General features: G+C 58.0%; 1 protein-coding gene across 9 annotated transcripts; it reads right to left on the minus strand.

The window, feature by feature from the left end:
- Positions 1–593: 593 nt before the first annotated feature.
- Positions 594–16,390, minus strand: CAMTA2 (calmodulin binding transcription activator 2). 9 transcript variants are annotated; one of them, XM_041000421.1, is made up of 22 exons: positions 14,983–15,815; positions 14,683–14,786; positions 13,748–13,815; positions 13,529–13,664; positions 12,883–12,969; positions 12,488–12,641; positions 11,357–11,491; positions 9,866–10,815; positions 9,036–9,162; positions 6,597–6,731; positions 4,924–5,039; positions 4,148–4,332; positions 3,802–3,880; positions 3,438–3,660; positions 2,957–3,255; positions 1,928–2,124; positions 1,654–1,837; positions 1,446–1,517; positions 1,347–1,367; positions 982–1,178; positions 834–908; positions 594–753 (listed from the first exon to the last, which is right to left on the minus strand). In XM_041000421.1, exons 1-22 carry the CDS (start codon positions 15,011–15,013, stop codon positions 690–692), a joined length of 3,639 nt encoding a protein of 1,212 aa, XP_040856355.1. In that variant the 5' UTR covers positions 15,014–15,815; the 3' UTR covers positions 594–689. The 9 variants fall into 9 exon arrangements, with proteins under 9 accessions (XP_040856355.1, XP_040856357.1, XP_040856358.1 ...); XM_041000423.1 differs by having other exon boundaries at positions 12,883–12,954; positions 14,983–15,814; XM_041000424.1 differs by having other exon boundaries at positions 1,006–1,178; positions 12,883–12,954; positions 14,983–15,813.
- Positions 16,391–16,497: the final 107 nt, after the last annotated feature.

Consider the following 16,497-nt stretch of genomic DNA (forward strand, 5'->3'; position numbering starts at 1 on the left):
CTCGTGGAGCCGGCGGGAGGGACCCACAAGCCCGGCCGCGCCTTAAATAGATTCTTCACTATACTCTGTATGTTACAGTATGTACAGCCCCCACTCTGGGGCGGGGACGGGACTCCGCCGCGCGTGCCTGTGTGCGCCCCCTCCCCTCCGGCCCTGCGGGGCGGCCGGTCAGTCCGCAGGGGAGGGGCGGACGCCAACATGCGGAGGAGGGCTGGGGTCGGAGGCGGAGGGGGCCCAGGCGGATACATTCAGAGACGCGGCAAACAAATAAATAAGGCAAGTCAGGAAGGGGCCGAGCGGGCGCAGGCGGGGCGGGGGCTCCACGGGGCTCACGGTGGAAGATGCAGGTGTGGGGGCGAGGGGATGCAGGGGCTCGACCTGCAGGTGTGTGTGGGGGGGTGAGGGAATGCAGGGGAGAGGGACGAGGGGATGCAGGTGTGGGGGCGATGCAGGGGCTCGACCTGCAGGTGTGGGGGCGAGGGGATGCAGGGGAGAGGGATGAGGGGATGCAGGTGTGGGGGCGAGGGGATGCAGGGGCTCGACCTGCAGGGGAGAGGGGCAGAGGCCTGCGAGGGGCGCCCACCAGGGGACAGGGAAAGCTGCCGAGAGGTGGCCGCCCTGGAAGGCCTTCTCCCTGTGAAGACTGAGAGAAGCGCGCCCCCCGGGGTGCTGAGAAGGGCGACGGGACGTCAGGTGGCCAGTCCTGGCTGGGGGAGCCCTTCCAGCTCCTGGTTCTGCTTCAGTTCCCTCATCCTGCAGAGACGCGAGGAGTCAGGGGCGGGAAGCAGGCCGCACGGGGTTGGGGTGTCGAGGGTGCCCGGGGTGCTGGCTACCTGTGTCGGCAGCGCCGCAGGAACCTCATGATCTTCCGGGCTGCCTGGTCCTGCTTCTTGGTGAGAAAGGCGCCCCTGGGAGAAGGGAAGAGAGAGAAGGAGAACGCTGGGCTGCCCATGCCCCGGGCCCCTCCAGAAGCCCGGCAGCCCCGGGCGGGGCGGGAGGCCGTACTTGGCGCCCGGCGGCCGGTGGGGCGGCCCGGGCCGGCGGCGGTAGGAGCGGTAATGCTGCTGGATGAGCACGGCCGCCCGGCGGCTCTGCTGGAACCGCTTCTGCTCATAGTAGCTGCGGAACTTGCTCTGGATCAGGATGGCCGCCTGGGTCATCTTCTTATAGAGCGCAAACTGCGGAGGGGTGAGGGGGGAGGAAGAGCAGCTGCCGAGGAGGGAGAGGGACCCTCCCCGCCCCCGGGGCTCCCCCTCTCCCCGGGGCTGATGCCCGCAGGCTGAGCTCATGGAAAGGCTGAATCATCACAGCCAACCCACCGCATGCCCAGACCTCATGCCTAATACCTTAAGTGCAATCCAGGTCAGCTTGTGGGGAGAGAAGGGGAGTTAGGGCCCCGGCAGCGTGTGTGGGGACGGCTGGCGGCCCAGCGAGAAGGCTCTCACCTGCTTGTACTTGCGGTAACAGCGCTGGATCACCGCGGCCGCCACCTCCTGCTGCTCCTTCAGCCGCCGGCCCTGCCCAGAAGAAAGGAGACCTTTAGCTCCCCGACCCTTCGCCCCAGCTGAGGCCGCTCTGGTTGGCCACGCTTCTTGCCCAGTAGCGCTCTGACCCACGACTGTGTGACTTCGCCCTCGGATCCCTGGCCCCCACCTTGTACTTGCGGAAGGCAGTCTGGATGACCCGGGCTGCCTCGTACAGTTCCCGCTGCTCGTGATCCGACAGCGTTAGCAGAGCAAAGTCACTTTCCATCTTGCCACTGGTCGAGGCCGACAGAAATTCTGCCCAGGAAGGTGCCGGGGGCACGGCCAGGCGGCCTCTCTCAAAGGGCAGCTCACTGTGAGGGGGGCAGGGAGAAGGGGTCAGGGGGCCTTCCTTGCTCCTCATCTTCCTCTTTGGAAGACGCTAGAGGTTTTGTCCCGGTCACCTGGGAGGGGCGGAGCTGGGGAAGTGGTCCACATTCTCCAGGTAGCTGGCCAGCCAAGACATGGTCTCGCTGAGCCCTGCAGCCTTCGTGCGCTCCCGCATGGACGCTCCGGCCTCAGGCAGCCCCACGAAGTCCTCGCGTTTAATCCGCTCTGGTGTGGCTTCGATGATCTGCTTGGCCAGTGAGATCATGTCCACCTGGACGAGGGGAGAGACCAGATGAGCACCCGCAGACCCCGACTGCCCAACGTTTCCGTGCTGCCCAGGCTATGACCTCCACCCACTGCTGTGTCCTGTGTGCTCGCTCCCTTTTCTCTCACCACCAGACACAGGTAACAGCCTGGGGCCATGCTCCCTGCTGACCCTGTCCTCCGCTGCTGTCCTGGGCTCAGTCATGTATACTCACTGGGCTCCCACTTGGGGGTCTAGCCCTCCATGCTGCATTGTGGAAAACACAGGACAGGAAGCACATACTCCAGATGGGGGTTGGGGAGTGGAACAAATGAGGAATTTGCTGTCTTTCCATGCCAGTCTCCCATTGCCCTACCTGGGTCTGCCTGAGCCAGCTGACTAGCATGTCCTCTGTCCTATGATCACAACCCTCTTCCTCCTCCCTTCAGCGCTTCAAAAACCAGCCCAGTGGTCCTTGCCAGCTGCAGGACATCCGGTGAACGGCTCCCCCAGGCCTTGGTCCCCGCTCTTGCTGCCTTCCTGCTGGCTGTCGTGTCCACCCTCCACACGGCTACCTTCTGCAGTTCTTGCCCTGTGATATACTTAGCCTCTTCAAAGCAGGTGTACCCCCTGGCTCCAGCAGAAAAGTATGCAACTCACTTTAGACTCTGCTCACGACTTTGTGAGCTAAGCCAAGTGCTACCTGGCCTGTCTCAACACAAGAGCAAGTGGTTCATTCTCCCCCCTGCCCAAGACTGAGCCCCTGATTCTGCTTCATGGACTAGTCCGGTCTCCCCCCAGCTCTGCACCCTACCCACCCCACTTGCAGCTCTCCATGTCCCATTTCCATAGGCAGTACCGGGATCACATCCACAGCCCGGAGACTGTCGGTGTCCTCTGGAGCAGCCCCGTCATCTGGGGCTGGCTGGAGGGCAGGCGGGGAGGCCGGGGGCCCCTTGGGGTTGGTGGCCTCACAGTCCATGAGGAAGAGGGGGGCCTCTGGGGCACCAGAGGAGAGCTGGCCTGGGACCATCTCCTCCATCATAATCTCAGAGGCTGGCAGAGGAGGAGGACTGCCATCCGGGGCACTAGAATAGGCCGACGTAACGGAGACTGTGCCGTCTGACAGCTCTGAGGGCGAAGACACACTGCTGAGACCTGGGAGGGAGGGGGGATGCGGCAGTGGGGTTGGCAGCCCCCCTCCAGTTCTAGCCCCACCTTGTTCGCACACTCTGTACTCTGGCTCTTGCGGCCTTCCTGTCTGCCCCCTCCTAATTCGGCCTCCCTCCGTCCCCCCTGTTCCGTGCCTTCCTCTCAGAGACACTAGAGGCAGCCCTCACCAGTGTCCGGGCTTGAGGAAGGCGGTGAGAGGGAGAGGGGGGGCTCGACTGACACCTCCTGCCTCTGCAGCTCCTCAAGGCAGCGGGCGAGACGCACGTGGCCACGGGAATGAGCCACAGCCAGCGGCAGGCGGCCCAGAGAATCGGGAATGCTCAGTGCTTGTCGGTTCCACCGGAAGAGGAGCACAGCAGCCTCCAGGTGGCCCAGGGCGCAGGCCCACATCTGGGGAGAGGAGGAGCGGGAGGGGGGATGTTGGGGCTGACAGGTCTTCAGACCCTGGCCTGCCTGGTACACGCTGTTCTGTTCACCCCCACATACACACACTCCCTGCCCAACCCAGGCACCCAGGAGCCCCATCCTTACCAGAGGGGTGCAAGAGAAATGATCCACATTGAGCGGGTCAACCTCCTGCTCCAAGTCTATGCTCCCAGTCTCCACACTCCTGGAGGGTTTGGCGGGAGGACAGTGGAGCCCAGTCAGACAAAGCAGGAGCAAAGCAGGAGCGTCAGAAGGAAAGGGATGCAAGTGTTGGGGTGAGGTGGACAGAGCCAGCCTGTAAAAAATGCTTAGGGCCCTGGTGCTGAGTGGGTCAACATGTTCCGAATTCCTAGAGTGCTAGCCCTCTCCCCACCAACAGTGACCCCAGCTCCCCCCCAACACTGGTAGGGCTCTGGGTCCTCTGTCCCCCTCCATGCTACCCTCTGCTCACCGCCACTGGCTCAGGGTCTCGATGAGGCGGGCATATCCCTGGGCAGCAGCTAGGTGTAGAAGGCTCATGCCCCGGAAGGGGCTTCCATGGGCCAGACGTTCGGTACCCCTCCAGGTAGAACGTGGGATCATGCTCTCTACCAAGACCACCACACGTGCCTCGAACCCAGGCCCTTGGCCTTCATCCTGTGATATATAACAGCACCCTTACACAGAGACCTGAATATCTGGGACCTGGGCTTCGGATGGCTTTGGCACCGGACCTCCCATCTTCTTGTTCTGTCCCCTTCTCCCATTGCCATTTCTCTCCAGTTCCCATCACCTAGATCTTTGACAGCCCACCAATTCCCCCAGTTCTGGTTCCTGGCAGGGGTCCAGCTGGGCTTCGCACACCCTTGCCCTCACTGTGCCTTCACATCAGCTCAGATGACAGCCATAACCACATGCGGTTTGTTCCCCACAGGAGCCAGGGTCTTTCCCAGCTTTCTCCCATAGGAACTCAGGGCCCATGGAGCTCTGAGCCCCAACTCTCCCTCCCCCCCACGGGCTCCTTCACCTCCACCCTGCTTCAGACCAGAAATAGTCTGAAGCCTGTCATGCCAAGAGGGTGCCCAAAATAGCCTCTCTTGCCACAGGATGGGGGTGGGAGCAAGATGATGTCAGAGAGAGGGAGGAGACCCAGCTGGGGAGTGAGGACAGTCATACTCTAGCGCTGTGTTGTTTAGGCGACCCTCTCAGGTCTCCCACCATAGACACCCTCCCTCCTTGTGGAAATACCTGGATGGTGGGAACCTCGGGACCCTGGCAAGGTGTCTGCCCAGCTGCCGCAATCTCTGCCATCCGCTTCTCCATCTGCTCCAGCCGCTCCAGTATGGACATCCGGAACTGGTTGTCTGAGGGGAGAGTATGGCTGAGCGGGCAGGGTCTGGGGGATGTTCTGAACACCAAGACGACCTGTCCCCAAGAGCTGGGAGGTGAGGACAAAGGATCATGTTCTGCCCCAAATGATAGCCCCTTCACTTGCTCTTCTAAGTAAAGCCCACCAGGACACAAGGCTGCTAATGTGTCCCATGGACCTAGAACCAGCCATTTCCTTCAAGATACGGATGGGTAGGCATGCCCCCAAGTCCATTCAGGCCCCTGGTTCCCCCAATCACACCCTTCATGCCCACCTCACACCCCAGCCTTCTACGGGTGAAACATTCCCTCTGTTCTGACCCCAGACGCTACCTTTATCACCCATGCTAGAGCTGAAGAACTCCAGGGTCCCTCGTCTCCGCTAACCACTGCCCAAAAGAGCTCAGGGACTGGAATCTGGGAAGCACCACCCCCTCCTCCCGGCCCCCTGCAGCTGTCCACAGAGAGGATGGCAGGGGAAGGAAGGTGACAGAGATGAATAGCCTTGTCTGTTCCTCCTCCTCCCCCCACCCCATACACAAGCACACATGCATGTACTGCCCCCATCCATCCCCAAGCTATATCTTGGCCTCTCTTGAGCTCAGGCAAGGACAGGTGGGGAGGCAGGAGGGGGTCAGAGGCAGGGGAAACTGGCACAGAGAAGCCGAGTGAAGGCTAGGGATGTGTTGGGATACCAGGATAGAAAATGGTGGACAGTATGGGAGGTGCTGAGGGTGAGGAGCAGAAGGCCAGGCGTGACAGAAAGTGAAGGAGAGCAGAGGGAAGAACCCAAGGAGCAATAAGGGACAAGAAGGAAGAGGTGAGGCAAGATGCCACTCCACAAAAACATGGGGAAGGACAGGCAGACAGAAACGATGAGGCAGGGCTGGGAAAGACAGACAACAGCCCAAGGTCACCAGGCAGGAGTGGCTGCGACAGAGGCCACTCTCCAAGAAGGAGACCAAAGCAGGGACGAGGGCCCTCACAGAGAGAGACAAGTAGGGATGGCGGAGACAGAGGCCGACTAACAGATGACAGCAGAACTGAGGCTGCGTGGCAACCACAGGGACACCTGGGAGGAGAGTGACGGCAGCAGGCCTTGAGAAAGCGGCAGGTGCAGGGCTCTCAGAGCCACAGGAAAGAGACAGAGCAGTAGCCCACTTTCCGTGTGTGTGCTTCTGCATGAGAATGGACAGCATGGTATTCGCGTGGCTGCTGCTCAGTCACATGAAATTTTCAATTCCTACATTGTGTTTTTCTCTCATTTCCATAATGTCTTGATTATCAGGGGGCAGAAATGACAGACCTTACACCCTGATTGCCTTCCCTGTCTAGATCCCATAGAACTGAGATAAAGAGAGCTCTGAGAAAATATGAGGAAGAGGAGGTGAAGGAAACCTGCTGATGAAACAGATGATGAAAATGCAGCAGTGAAACGGGCCGGGGGCTGGGAGGGAGGGGGGGGAGGGTAGCTCGTTGCCTGAGCGGTCTGGGGGCCTGTCACACCAAAGGCAGTGGGGCCTGCCCTCGGGGTCAGAGGGCTGTGCACTCACCATCCAGGGACAGCCAGTCAAGCTGGGTACTAGGCAGAGACAGGAATCGGCGGGCTCGGTATTCAAACAGCACAGAAGCAGAAAGGGGTCCCTCCCGCCCTGCCACCTGCAAAGACACCAGCCCTACCTCGTGGGCTGGGGAGGGGAGGGTCAGCAAGAGCAGCTCCCTCCTTGACTCCTTCTCTGACCACCTGGGTCACAGCCACAGTCACTCCCCCATTTTCCTGACACTGGCTTCTGTGGTGCTGACACAAGCTGGAAAGGGGGTCCGTTTGTTTAAGAACATCACACCTAATTTCTTTCTTCTTTCCGAGTTGATTTTGTATTGTGGTTTTTCATTTAAGGGGATGTACAGTAACTGTGTCATGGAGACTGTTGTATCCAGATGTAAGGACACAATGCAGCATGCATCTCTACTTCCAGACCAAAGATGGACTCCCAATGAAACTGTTAACTATGTCTTGGCAATAGGATGCTGGACTCTGTCATTGTCCATGCCCGCAATGATGGACATGTGACTGTTTATGAAGATCTATACTATACTAATAATATAGGGGAACTCTGTGAGGGGGGAGAGGGTTGGGGAAGGGATAATGGATATCCCAGGGCCTATGGAACTGTATTATAAAATAGTAATAATAATAAGAAGAACTATAATTTAAAAAAGAAACAATACAGAAGTTAAAAAAATAATTGGAAATCTATTGCCAAAAATAAATAAATGTAAAACTCAACCTAAAAAAAGTCATACCTACTAGGCTCCACAGATTCCCCTGGGTGCTAGACCTGTGTTAAGAATGTTACCAAGCAACAAGGTTTTCATGTGGAGGATCAAGAGACACCTACACATAGCAACAGTTTTTTATGAGGAATAAAACTCTTTGTTCAGAGGCCAGAGGTCCTAACCCTCTAACTAATTTGAAAGGGGAACTGGGGCCAGTGCAGTGGCACAGCAAGTTAAGCCTCTACTTGCAGCACCAGCATCCTGTTCGTGCACAAGTTTGACTCCTGGCTGCTCTATTTCTGATACAGCTCACTGATACTAGCCTGGGAGAACAGCAGAGGAAAGCCTACACACTTGTGTCCATGTGGGACACCCAGAAGAGGCTCTTGGATCCTGGCTTTGGACTGACCCAGTTCTGGCCATTGTGGCCATTTGGGGAATGAACAAGCAGATAGAAGTTCTATCTCTCCCCTCTCTGTAACTCTGCCTTTCAAATAAAAATAAATCTTGGGCCTGGTGCGATGGTCTAGTGACTGAATCCTCGCCTTGCACGCGCTGGGATTCCATATGGGCACTGGTGCTTGTTCCAGCTGTTCCACTTCCCCTCCAGCTCCCTGCTTGTGGCCTGGGAAAGCAGCAGAAGATGGTCCAAAGCCTTGGCACCCTGCATCCATGCAGGAGACCCAGAAGAAGCTCCTGGCTCCTGGCTCCTGGCTTTAGATTGGTTCAGCTCCGGCAATTATGGTCACTTGGGGAATAAACCAGCAGACAGATCTTTCTGTAAATCTGCCTTTCCAAGAAAAATAAATAAATCTTAAAACAGCAACAAAAACCTAAACCCTAAGAAAGGAGGAGGCAGGGAGGCAGGTTGTGTCCCAGGTCTCAGTGTCTGTGACTCTCAGGACAGAGCCAAGCTCTGACCCCGGGACTGGGGTGGAAACTGTCCCCCACTCTCACTTCCCCATCTGCTTTCCTTCTGTATCTCGGTTAGAACAGACTCACGATGACGACGGCAACCTGTCACTCAGGTGGTCCTTTGGACCCCCCAAGATTAAGCAGACTACTGACAGCAGGGCAGCAGGTGAGGTTGGTGGCAGTAGGGCAGAAAGGAACCTTGGCAACGAAGTCTAGACCAGCACTACCTAACAGAGGTTTATGCAATGACAGGAATGTTCTACAGCTGGCCGTCTAAAAGGGCAGGACTGGTCACGCGTGCTAATCAAGCCCTGGAAATGTGGTCAGTATGTCTGGGGAAGTGTTGAGTTTTATTTCAACTTTAGTTAATTTTGCATAAGTAGGAGCCTGTGTTTTGAGGCTCCCATATTATGCATTGCAAGTCCAGAAGCCAATGTCCTTCAGAACCAAGACTGGTCAGAGGAGACCACCAACTGCCCCCTTCTCATCTCCCCAGTAGGAATCAGAGACTGGCTCTAGCTAAGCCAGAGAACCTGGATAGGTGTTGGCCAAATTCCTGCCTATAGGAGAGGAGGCCAATAACCCAAAAGGGGAAGAGAACTAGCTGAGGTCACTGGTTCTTGAACCAGAACCCAGATTTCCTGACACCTAAGCCCAGACTCTGCCTGCTGGGGGAGGTTAGGGCCAACCTCAGGACCACCCTTCAGTAGTGCCCAGTGCTACCCAGGAGTCTGGAAGTCCCCAATCCATCTTCATTGTCCACATGCAGTGCCACCCCCTGCCACTCCCAATCCCCATACCAGGACAGTAGCAGCGTAAGACACCAGGCTGGACGAGGGAGGCTGGCACAGCGATGTGGTCGAAGACACAGGAGTAATGCTCGGCGGCCTCTGTCCAGGGACCCGTGATGAGCACCTTGACCCCACCCTGCAGAGACAGGGCAGACCACCGCGTGGCTGGGCGGGGCACTCTTGCACACAGCCATTCACTCACTTGCTTGGACCCTTGGTATCACCCGCATGTCAGACCCTGCACTAGAGTCACGGGCACAGGGACGGATCAAGATTCCCTGAGCTGAGATCAGCCTACCTCCCTCCTCCCCAGCCTTCCAGGGTGACCTGATCTCTTTACAGAATCTTTGGAATCTGCCAGAAATGGGGGAAGAATGCAGAGCCTCCTCCAAGGCCTCCAGGAGATCGTTCTCAGGAGGAAGTCCTGCTCTTGGGTTCACTCACCCGCACTGTACTTCCTCCTCCCCCTCTCAGACCTGACATCAGACAGAACCTCACTTCACTGCCAAGGCTGCTATCACACCTGCCGGGGCTCGCTCTCCTCTGGTACAACAGAACCAGGCCCCTCCCCCTGAAAACAGTTGCCAAGGGAATGAGGGCTCTGCTCCCTGAAGATGCTACACCACACTAACATGTACAAGGGTGAAAAAAAGAGGAAAGGTTGGTTGGTGAGGATAAACAGGAAAGACACAATGCTTTTCAGAACAACAGCCTGGATAGAGAACTGAGAAGCCAGGGCAGCTAGGCCATGGTCCAAGGAATGAGAGGTCACACATGTGTTCTGGGGGAGTTTGAAAACAATGAGATGGGACAAGGGAGGAGACAGGTCTGAGGCTCACCTCTGGGTAGGACCACTCAGGGGAAAAGTCTGTGATGGTGCTAAGCGCAGGGCAGAGCTGGGGGGCTGGGGCAGGGACACTTGGAGCTTCATCACTGATGAGTTCTCCCATAAGGTCTGGGAATGATGAAAGACCAAAAGGCTCCAGTTCGCTGGCTGTGCCAGGTCCTCCAAACAAGGCCTCCCCTCTCGTTCCCCTGCCTGCTGGCTCCAATGGCGCAGGTGAGGGTGGGGATGAAGAAGGCGGTGAAGGTACAGGTGGAGCAGACCCCTTGCCCTTGAGCTCTTCTCCACTGTCATCATCTTGGATGAAGAAGCAGTTTCCTCTTCTTCCACCAGCTCCTGACTGTGGAGGGGGACCCCGAGCCGCTGCCTGGGGCTCCAGGGCAGCAGCAGGCTCTAGGGCAGGACAAGGGGTATGGGCGGCCTCTGCCTCGGGGAAATCTGGACTCACCCCCTGCCCTCCCCCATAGGTCTGGCCCCTCTGGGGGCTGTTAAGAAAACGATCGGGGTCAAAAGCAGGGCTGGGGGGATCTGGAGGGGCAGTAGGCTCAGAGCCCACAACCACAGCCAAGCTCACAGGAGGCCTAGGTTCAGCCTGGGAAGATAAGTGCCTGGTGGGTGTCAAGCCCCCGGCACGCTGCTCCAGTCCCGTCAGGAGGAGGATGGCAGTGCCTCCCCTCGATGAACCCCCTCTAGAGGTGGGAGGGCTGGGTCTGACTTCTAGGGGTTCTGTGAAGCCTGAGGAGGAGGAGGAGGTGGAAGAGGAGGAAGATGAAGATGGGGAGGTATGTGCTTTGGGGAGCTCTGGGGGAAGTGGAGCTATCAGTGGAGGAGGCTCAGGAGGGTGGGGGTGGGGGATGGAGGTCAAGGTTAAAGCTCGGGGTTCCACTTTGGGAGAGATGATGCGGTGTTTCGTGCTGCTGCATTTGTGGGTAAGGCTCCCAGAACCTGGAGGGGAAAGGGGAGAAGAGATAAGACCCTTGCAGATTCTCCAGCCTTTCTTTCCTGGAAGTCTTTAACAAAGTATTTCCTGGGACTCTCCTGTAGGCCAGAGGTGTAGTACTGACTAAGGCCACTGGGAGGCATCAGAAATGCCCTGCCTCACCACCCTCCTTCCCCCTCAAAACAGGACAGGTTGAACAGTGCAGCGGAGGATGGAGGGCTGGGGGGAGGCAGGAGCAGACATAGGAAAAGGCACCAAAAAAAAAAAAAGATGGAAAACAAAGCCAAAAGTGAGCCAAAGGGACAAAGAATAGTGCAAGGGACAGGAATGGGTAAAGGTCAAAACGCCCAGCTGGAACCAGTGTTTGCCCAGATGGAAAGGCCTCTCTGTTCATCTGATTTGTCTTTCTGGGACATGCAAAGGACTTGTAAATCAGCATGCAAATCCCAGAAGGACAGATCAAGTCAGATAGCCCCTGGCTGGAGTAAGAACAGTGTGGCTGGACAGGAAGACAGCTTGGGGTGGTAGGGTTAAGGGGTCACTCACCAAGGCCCCCACTGCAGAGACAGGCATGGGTTCGGGGTGCAGGCTTGGTTGGGTGGGTATCCAAGATCTGCTGCACCAACTGTTCTACAGAGAACTCCTCTGTTCCATTCCCACAGCTCCACTTGATGCCATGAACTGGAGAAGAGTTAGAGGGAAGTGCTGTGGGAATCCCCACACACAGACCCCAAAACCTGGATAGCTCCTCCAAGCACCTGACTTGCTCCAGAACCTCTGGCCAGGTAAACAGAGGCCAGCAACCTCCAGACTGTTCAGGCAGGACCAGCATGGTGGCACAGTGGGTTAAGGCTTCACCTCCGATGCCGGCATCCCCTGTGAACACCAATTAGAGTCCCAGCAGCTCCATTTCTGATTTGACTTTCTACTGATGTGCCTGAGAAGGCAGTACAGGTTGGCCAAACAGCTTGGGCCCCTGCCACTCACACAGGAGACCGAGATGCACTTCCTGGCTCCTGGCTTCAGCCTGACCCAGACCCAGTTATTATGGTCATTGGGGAATGAACCAGCAACCTGGAGATCTCTGCCTCTTCCTCTCTCTGTGTCTTTGCAACTCTGCCTTCCTAACACATTTTTATTGGAAAGTCAGATATACAGAAAGGAGGAGAGACAGAGAGGAAGATCTTCTGTCTGATGATTCATTCCCTAAGTGGTTGCAACAGCTGGAGCTGAGCCAATATGAAGCTAGGACCTCCAGGTCTCCCGCACAAGTGCAGGGTCTCAAGGCTTTGGGCCGTCCTCGACTGCTTTCCCAGGCCACAGGCAGGAAGCTGGGTGGAAAGTGGGGCTGCCGGGATTAGAACCAGTGCCCATACAGGTTCCTGGCATGTGACAGGTGAGGACTTTAGCCACTAGGCTACCACACCAGGCACATAAATAAATCTTGAAAAGAACAAAAAAAGACTGCTTACAGAACTGCCAGCTATCCCTCAGTCCCTTCTCTATATCATAGCATTTAGACAGCACCAACATGCTAGCACCCCCATGGGAAAGCACCAACTCTCCCTGGAGGGAAGCAGTCACCCCACACACTTCTAGGCACAGAGCCTTGAGCCCTCTGACAAGTCCCCATTCCTGCTTTCCCCTTGTAGCTCTATCCTAGCCTTGCCACCTTACACATGGGCTTCAGCTGTCCCAACAGCTCCTCCCGGGACCACTTAAGCCATTCTCGTCGGTCGCTGCTGATGGAACAAAAGATGGGGCTGCAGCCCTTTCCACAATCCTCCAGGGCTGGGACGTTCAGGTAGTGCACAAGGACGATGTCGGGGTTCTGGGAGGGCAAGAGAACCATGGGGTCCTGAGATCCAGAGGCTCACCTTTCTTTCTGGACATCTCCCAGCCTACCACCCCCAGTTTCTGGCTCTCTTCATCACTAACACTCTTTTGTCTCTTTCCCAGGAGCCCTCCCCCGCTGAGAACTTAGTCATCCTTCCCCCTCATGCTTTTAGACCCCATGTCCCTCAGACAGCCCAGGCAGGAGAGTGGGGTTCCCTGGACTCTTCTCGCCTTACCTGGAGCAGCCAGTAGCAACGCCGATGGAATGTGGGGACGATGGAAGAGTGAACGTAGCAGCCATAGAGACACTGCCAGGAGACAGGCTGGGGTGGGGGGAGGGCTAGTCTGCTCCCCAACTCTTCCTCTGTTCAGTCCCTTTGCAGGAATCCCAATCTTTCCACCAGTTCCTCTTCAACCTTCTCCCCACCCCCCACCGAGTCCCCAACCCCCTTTCAAATCCCTGCTGCCCAAGTCATCCATGGGGGAAGAAAGAGGGGGATATGGGGGAGTTGGGCCCACTGTTTGGACTCCAGCTTTGAGACCTGGGACTGTCTACAAGTCTGCGGGCACAGCAAGAATGCGTCTAAGATGAGGAGCAATGATTTATGGCAGAGAAACTGTGCTGAGGGTATTACTGCTTGGAGCCTAAAGGAAATGCCAGAAAAGCAAGGGGACCGGGACCGGGCCTCAGTGTGCTGGATAGTGAAAGATGGGAGGCAGAGAATGGGCTAAACTGTCAGTCACTGGTCCAAGTGAGAAGGGAAGAGTGGCGGAGCGGGGAGGGCAGTGGTGGCCGCTGCCAAGCCATGGCACGGTTGTGGGTACAGTCAAGGGTGCAGGGGCTGAGCAAGGACAGATGAGCTAGGGGCCTGACTCCCTCACCTCCATGCCCTGGACCTTCAGCTTCATGTGGTCCTCTCGGGTGGTCTTCCCATCCTTCCGTTTCTTCCACAAGTAACCGTCCTTGCGATATTTGACCTTCTTGCGATTGTAGAGGATGATGGAGCCATTCTGAGGCCTGGGGAGGGGAGTGTTGGCCTCTGGGTCTGTGAACAGAGAACCAGAGTCCCTGCCCCTCCTCACCTCCGAGTGCCTTCTCACCGTGTCTTTGGGGCGCAGGACAGCCACTCATCATGCTTCTCGAAGGTGATCAGGTAGGACGCAATCTCCTGCAGGAGAGGAGGCGCTGAGACCCGCACCCCCTCCTCCCGGTCACCTGCTGGGGGCTTTGCTTGCTGCTGAGCTGTGGCAGGATACATCCTGTACCAAGTGGGGCTCTCTGCTTTCCTCAGCATTCTGGGTCCCAGCCAAGATAAAACTCCTGCCCTTCTCACAAGTGGAGCCTCTACCTTGGGACCAGATCCAAGTTTTTCATCATCATCTCCCCAGACTCCACTTGACACACTGTGTACCATTTCATTCTCCCCCCAATCCCAATTTTGTGACCTTTCCAGACACCCCCTCCACCAAAAAAAAAAATCAATAGTTTGACATGCACGGGAATTCCACACTTCAAGATTTTTTTTTAAGGAATCAGACCATCTTTTTCAGTATTGAGCCACACTGCACCTAACATCCCTTGCCAGATGCGTCTGCTGGCTCCTTTCTGAAAAACCTCTTCTGGCCTGTTCGTGTTTTATGAGGCTGACGTGCCACGTGCACACCTCCTGTGTCGACAGATCCTGGCCATATGTACCAGGTCCATTCCCTGAGGCTCCATGGGAGCTTCTTGAAGCTTCTACAGCACTTACAACAGTCACATACACATGCATCCCCCTTCCGGACAGCTCTAACAGAAATCAGTAACTATCGACCACAAAAGCACCTAAGCTACAAAGGAGCTTCATACAAGGACCATGTTTTCCAGCAGCACCCAGCATCCAAGGTGCTGGAAAGCCTGGGCTCTGGGGTGCTGGATAAACCACAGCACGTGAGGGAAATCCATCTCACTGATACTGTGGGAGTGGGAACAGTGCCTCCAGCCCACCAGGCTCTGCTGTACCCTCCAACTCCCAGACTCCCGGGAAAAGGAAAACCTCATTTGTATTCCACCGTAGCCGCTCCGGAGGCAGCAGCGGGCAGCGAGGAAGACACTCCAGCAGCTTCTTGGGCAGAAAGATCTTTAGGTGGTGGCTGTTCTCTGGAGGGAATTAGAAGGGAGGGCTTTGTGAGCTCCCCGCCAGCATCCCTGTGAGGTGCAGCCCAGCACAAGGGGCGAGGGTTCCCCAGAGTCCTCTTGGGGGGGGGGGTATGAGGAGAGCAGAGCTCCCCAGTGCAGGGGGAACAGGAGGCTGTGCCCACACACCCAAGCTGGGGACCCGGGTCTCTGAACTCACCAGCAACCTCCGTGGTGTCCTTGGTATTCATGGTGAGGGCTCCAGGGGGCAAGGTCACCCCCGGCCTGAGGGGCCGGGGGGAGGGGGAGTCTGTGCTGGGAAGGGAGATTACAGGTCATGGCAAGAAACCTCTACATCATTAATTCAGGATGAGGAGGAGGGGGATGGGTGCAGATAGGCTGGGAAAGATGAGGGAGGGAGGGAGAGAGAGAGGAAAGGGCTGGACTGTGTGACAGCGCAGCAGGGAATGGAAGTGAACCAGCTTGAGTAGGAGACAGGACAGAATAGAGTGATCAGGAAGAACCGGGGGAGGGTGGGGGCGGGGAGAAGGCTATGCCAGGGCTGGGGCCTCAGGGGCCCTGACAGTCAGGGCTCTTGCCGCCACTGGAGCGACTGTGGGGTCAGCCCTGGGAGGAGGGACTCAGGGCATCCGGTCCTTGGCTAGAGGGCCCGGACGCAGAGGGGGAGGGCAGAAGATCGGCCGAGCTAGGCCTCCGAAGGCACGCCCTGAGTTCCTTCTCTATTTGATTTTTTCAAGAGGAAGGGCAGAGCTGATCACTGGCCCCAAGCTTCTCTCTCTCCTCCAGTTTGGTGGAGCCCGAGAGAATCTGGGTTAGACACCCCCAGGACAACCTCCACCTCCGGCCGAGACTGACTGTAGGGCCTATCCACGCTCCCCCTCCCCAGAGCCCCCATTTCCCCCAGCACCTCTGCCTCCCCTGGCCTCCAGGCCTCCCTACCCCATCTACCGCGCTGGCTCCAGTCTGGGCCCCCGCCCTCCAGGGGGAACAGATGCGAGCTGGAGGAGGCTCTGGGCGCAGGCTCGCCAGGTGTCCCAGATGCAGAGGGGGAGGAGGCCCAGCCTCGCGCGGCTGTGTGCAGGGAGGCTGGGGCTGGGGGAAGGACTCCGCCCCAGGGCGCAGGTGCGCAGTCCCGGCTAGGCAGCCTGCCAGGGTGCGGAGCGGGAGCGGGTCCCGGGCTGCGGATCCGGGGGCAGCGCTGGGCTCTGACAGCCGGCGCTTGGGGCAGCCCCCCCAAGGCGGGGCGGTGATCCCCGGGGGAACCTCGGAGGTAGGAGGGTCCTGCGGCGGCATAGAGGATGTGGTGGGAGGTCGCGGAGCAGAGTCCGCGGGCGCGCTGCGGGTCAGGCACAGTCGGGGTGCGGGGTGCGGGGGTCCCCGGGACGCTCCCCGGCAGGCGCAGGTCCGCCGCGGGGCCCTGCGGCGAGCGGCGCCCCCTGGCGCGGGAGAGGAGGACGGAAGCGGGGAGGAGGGACGGTGGTCCCGGGCGCGGCGCTCCGCGTCGGGAGCAGGAGGAGCTGCGCCCCCTGGCGCGGGGGCCGAGAGGCGGGCGGGAAGCCCTGGCTCTTACCTCCCGGGGTCCCGCGGGTGACGGCGGCAGCGGCCATTCTACCCCACACCGACCCCCCCCAGCTCCGGCTGACAGCGGCGTCCCACGTCACTGCGCACGGGGCGGAGCCTCCCAATTAAGGGGCTGGGGATCAGGAAGGGAACC

This window comes from Ochotona curzoniae, unplaced genomic scaffold, assembly GCF_017591425.1.
Source record: "Ochotona curzoniae isolate NIBS_2020 unplaced genomic scaffold, NIBS_Ocur_1.0 scaffold_2453, whole genome shotgun sequence".
In the NCBI taxonomy this organism is placed as follows: Eukaryota; Metazoa; Chordata; class Mammalia; order Lagomorpha; family Ochotonidae; genus Ochotona; species Ochotona curzoniae.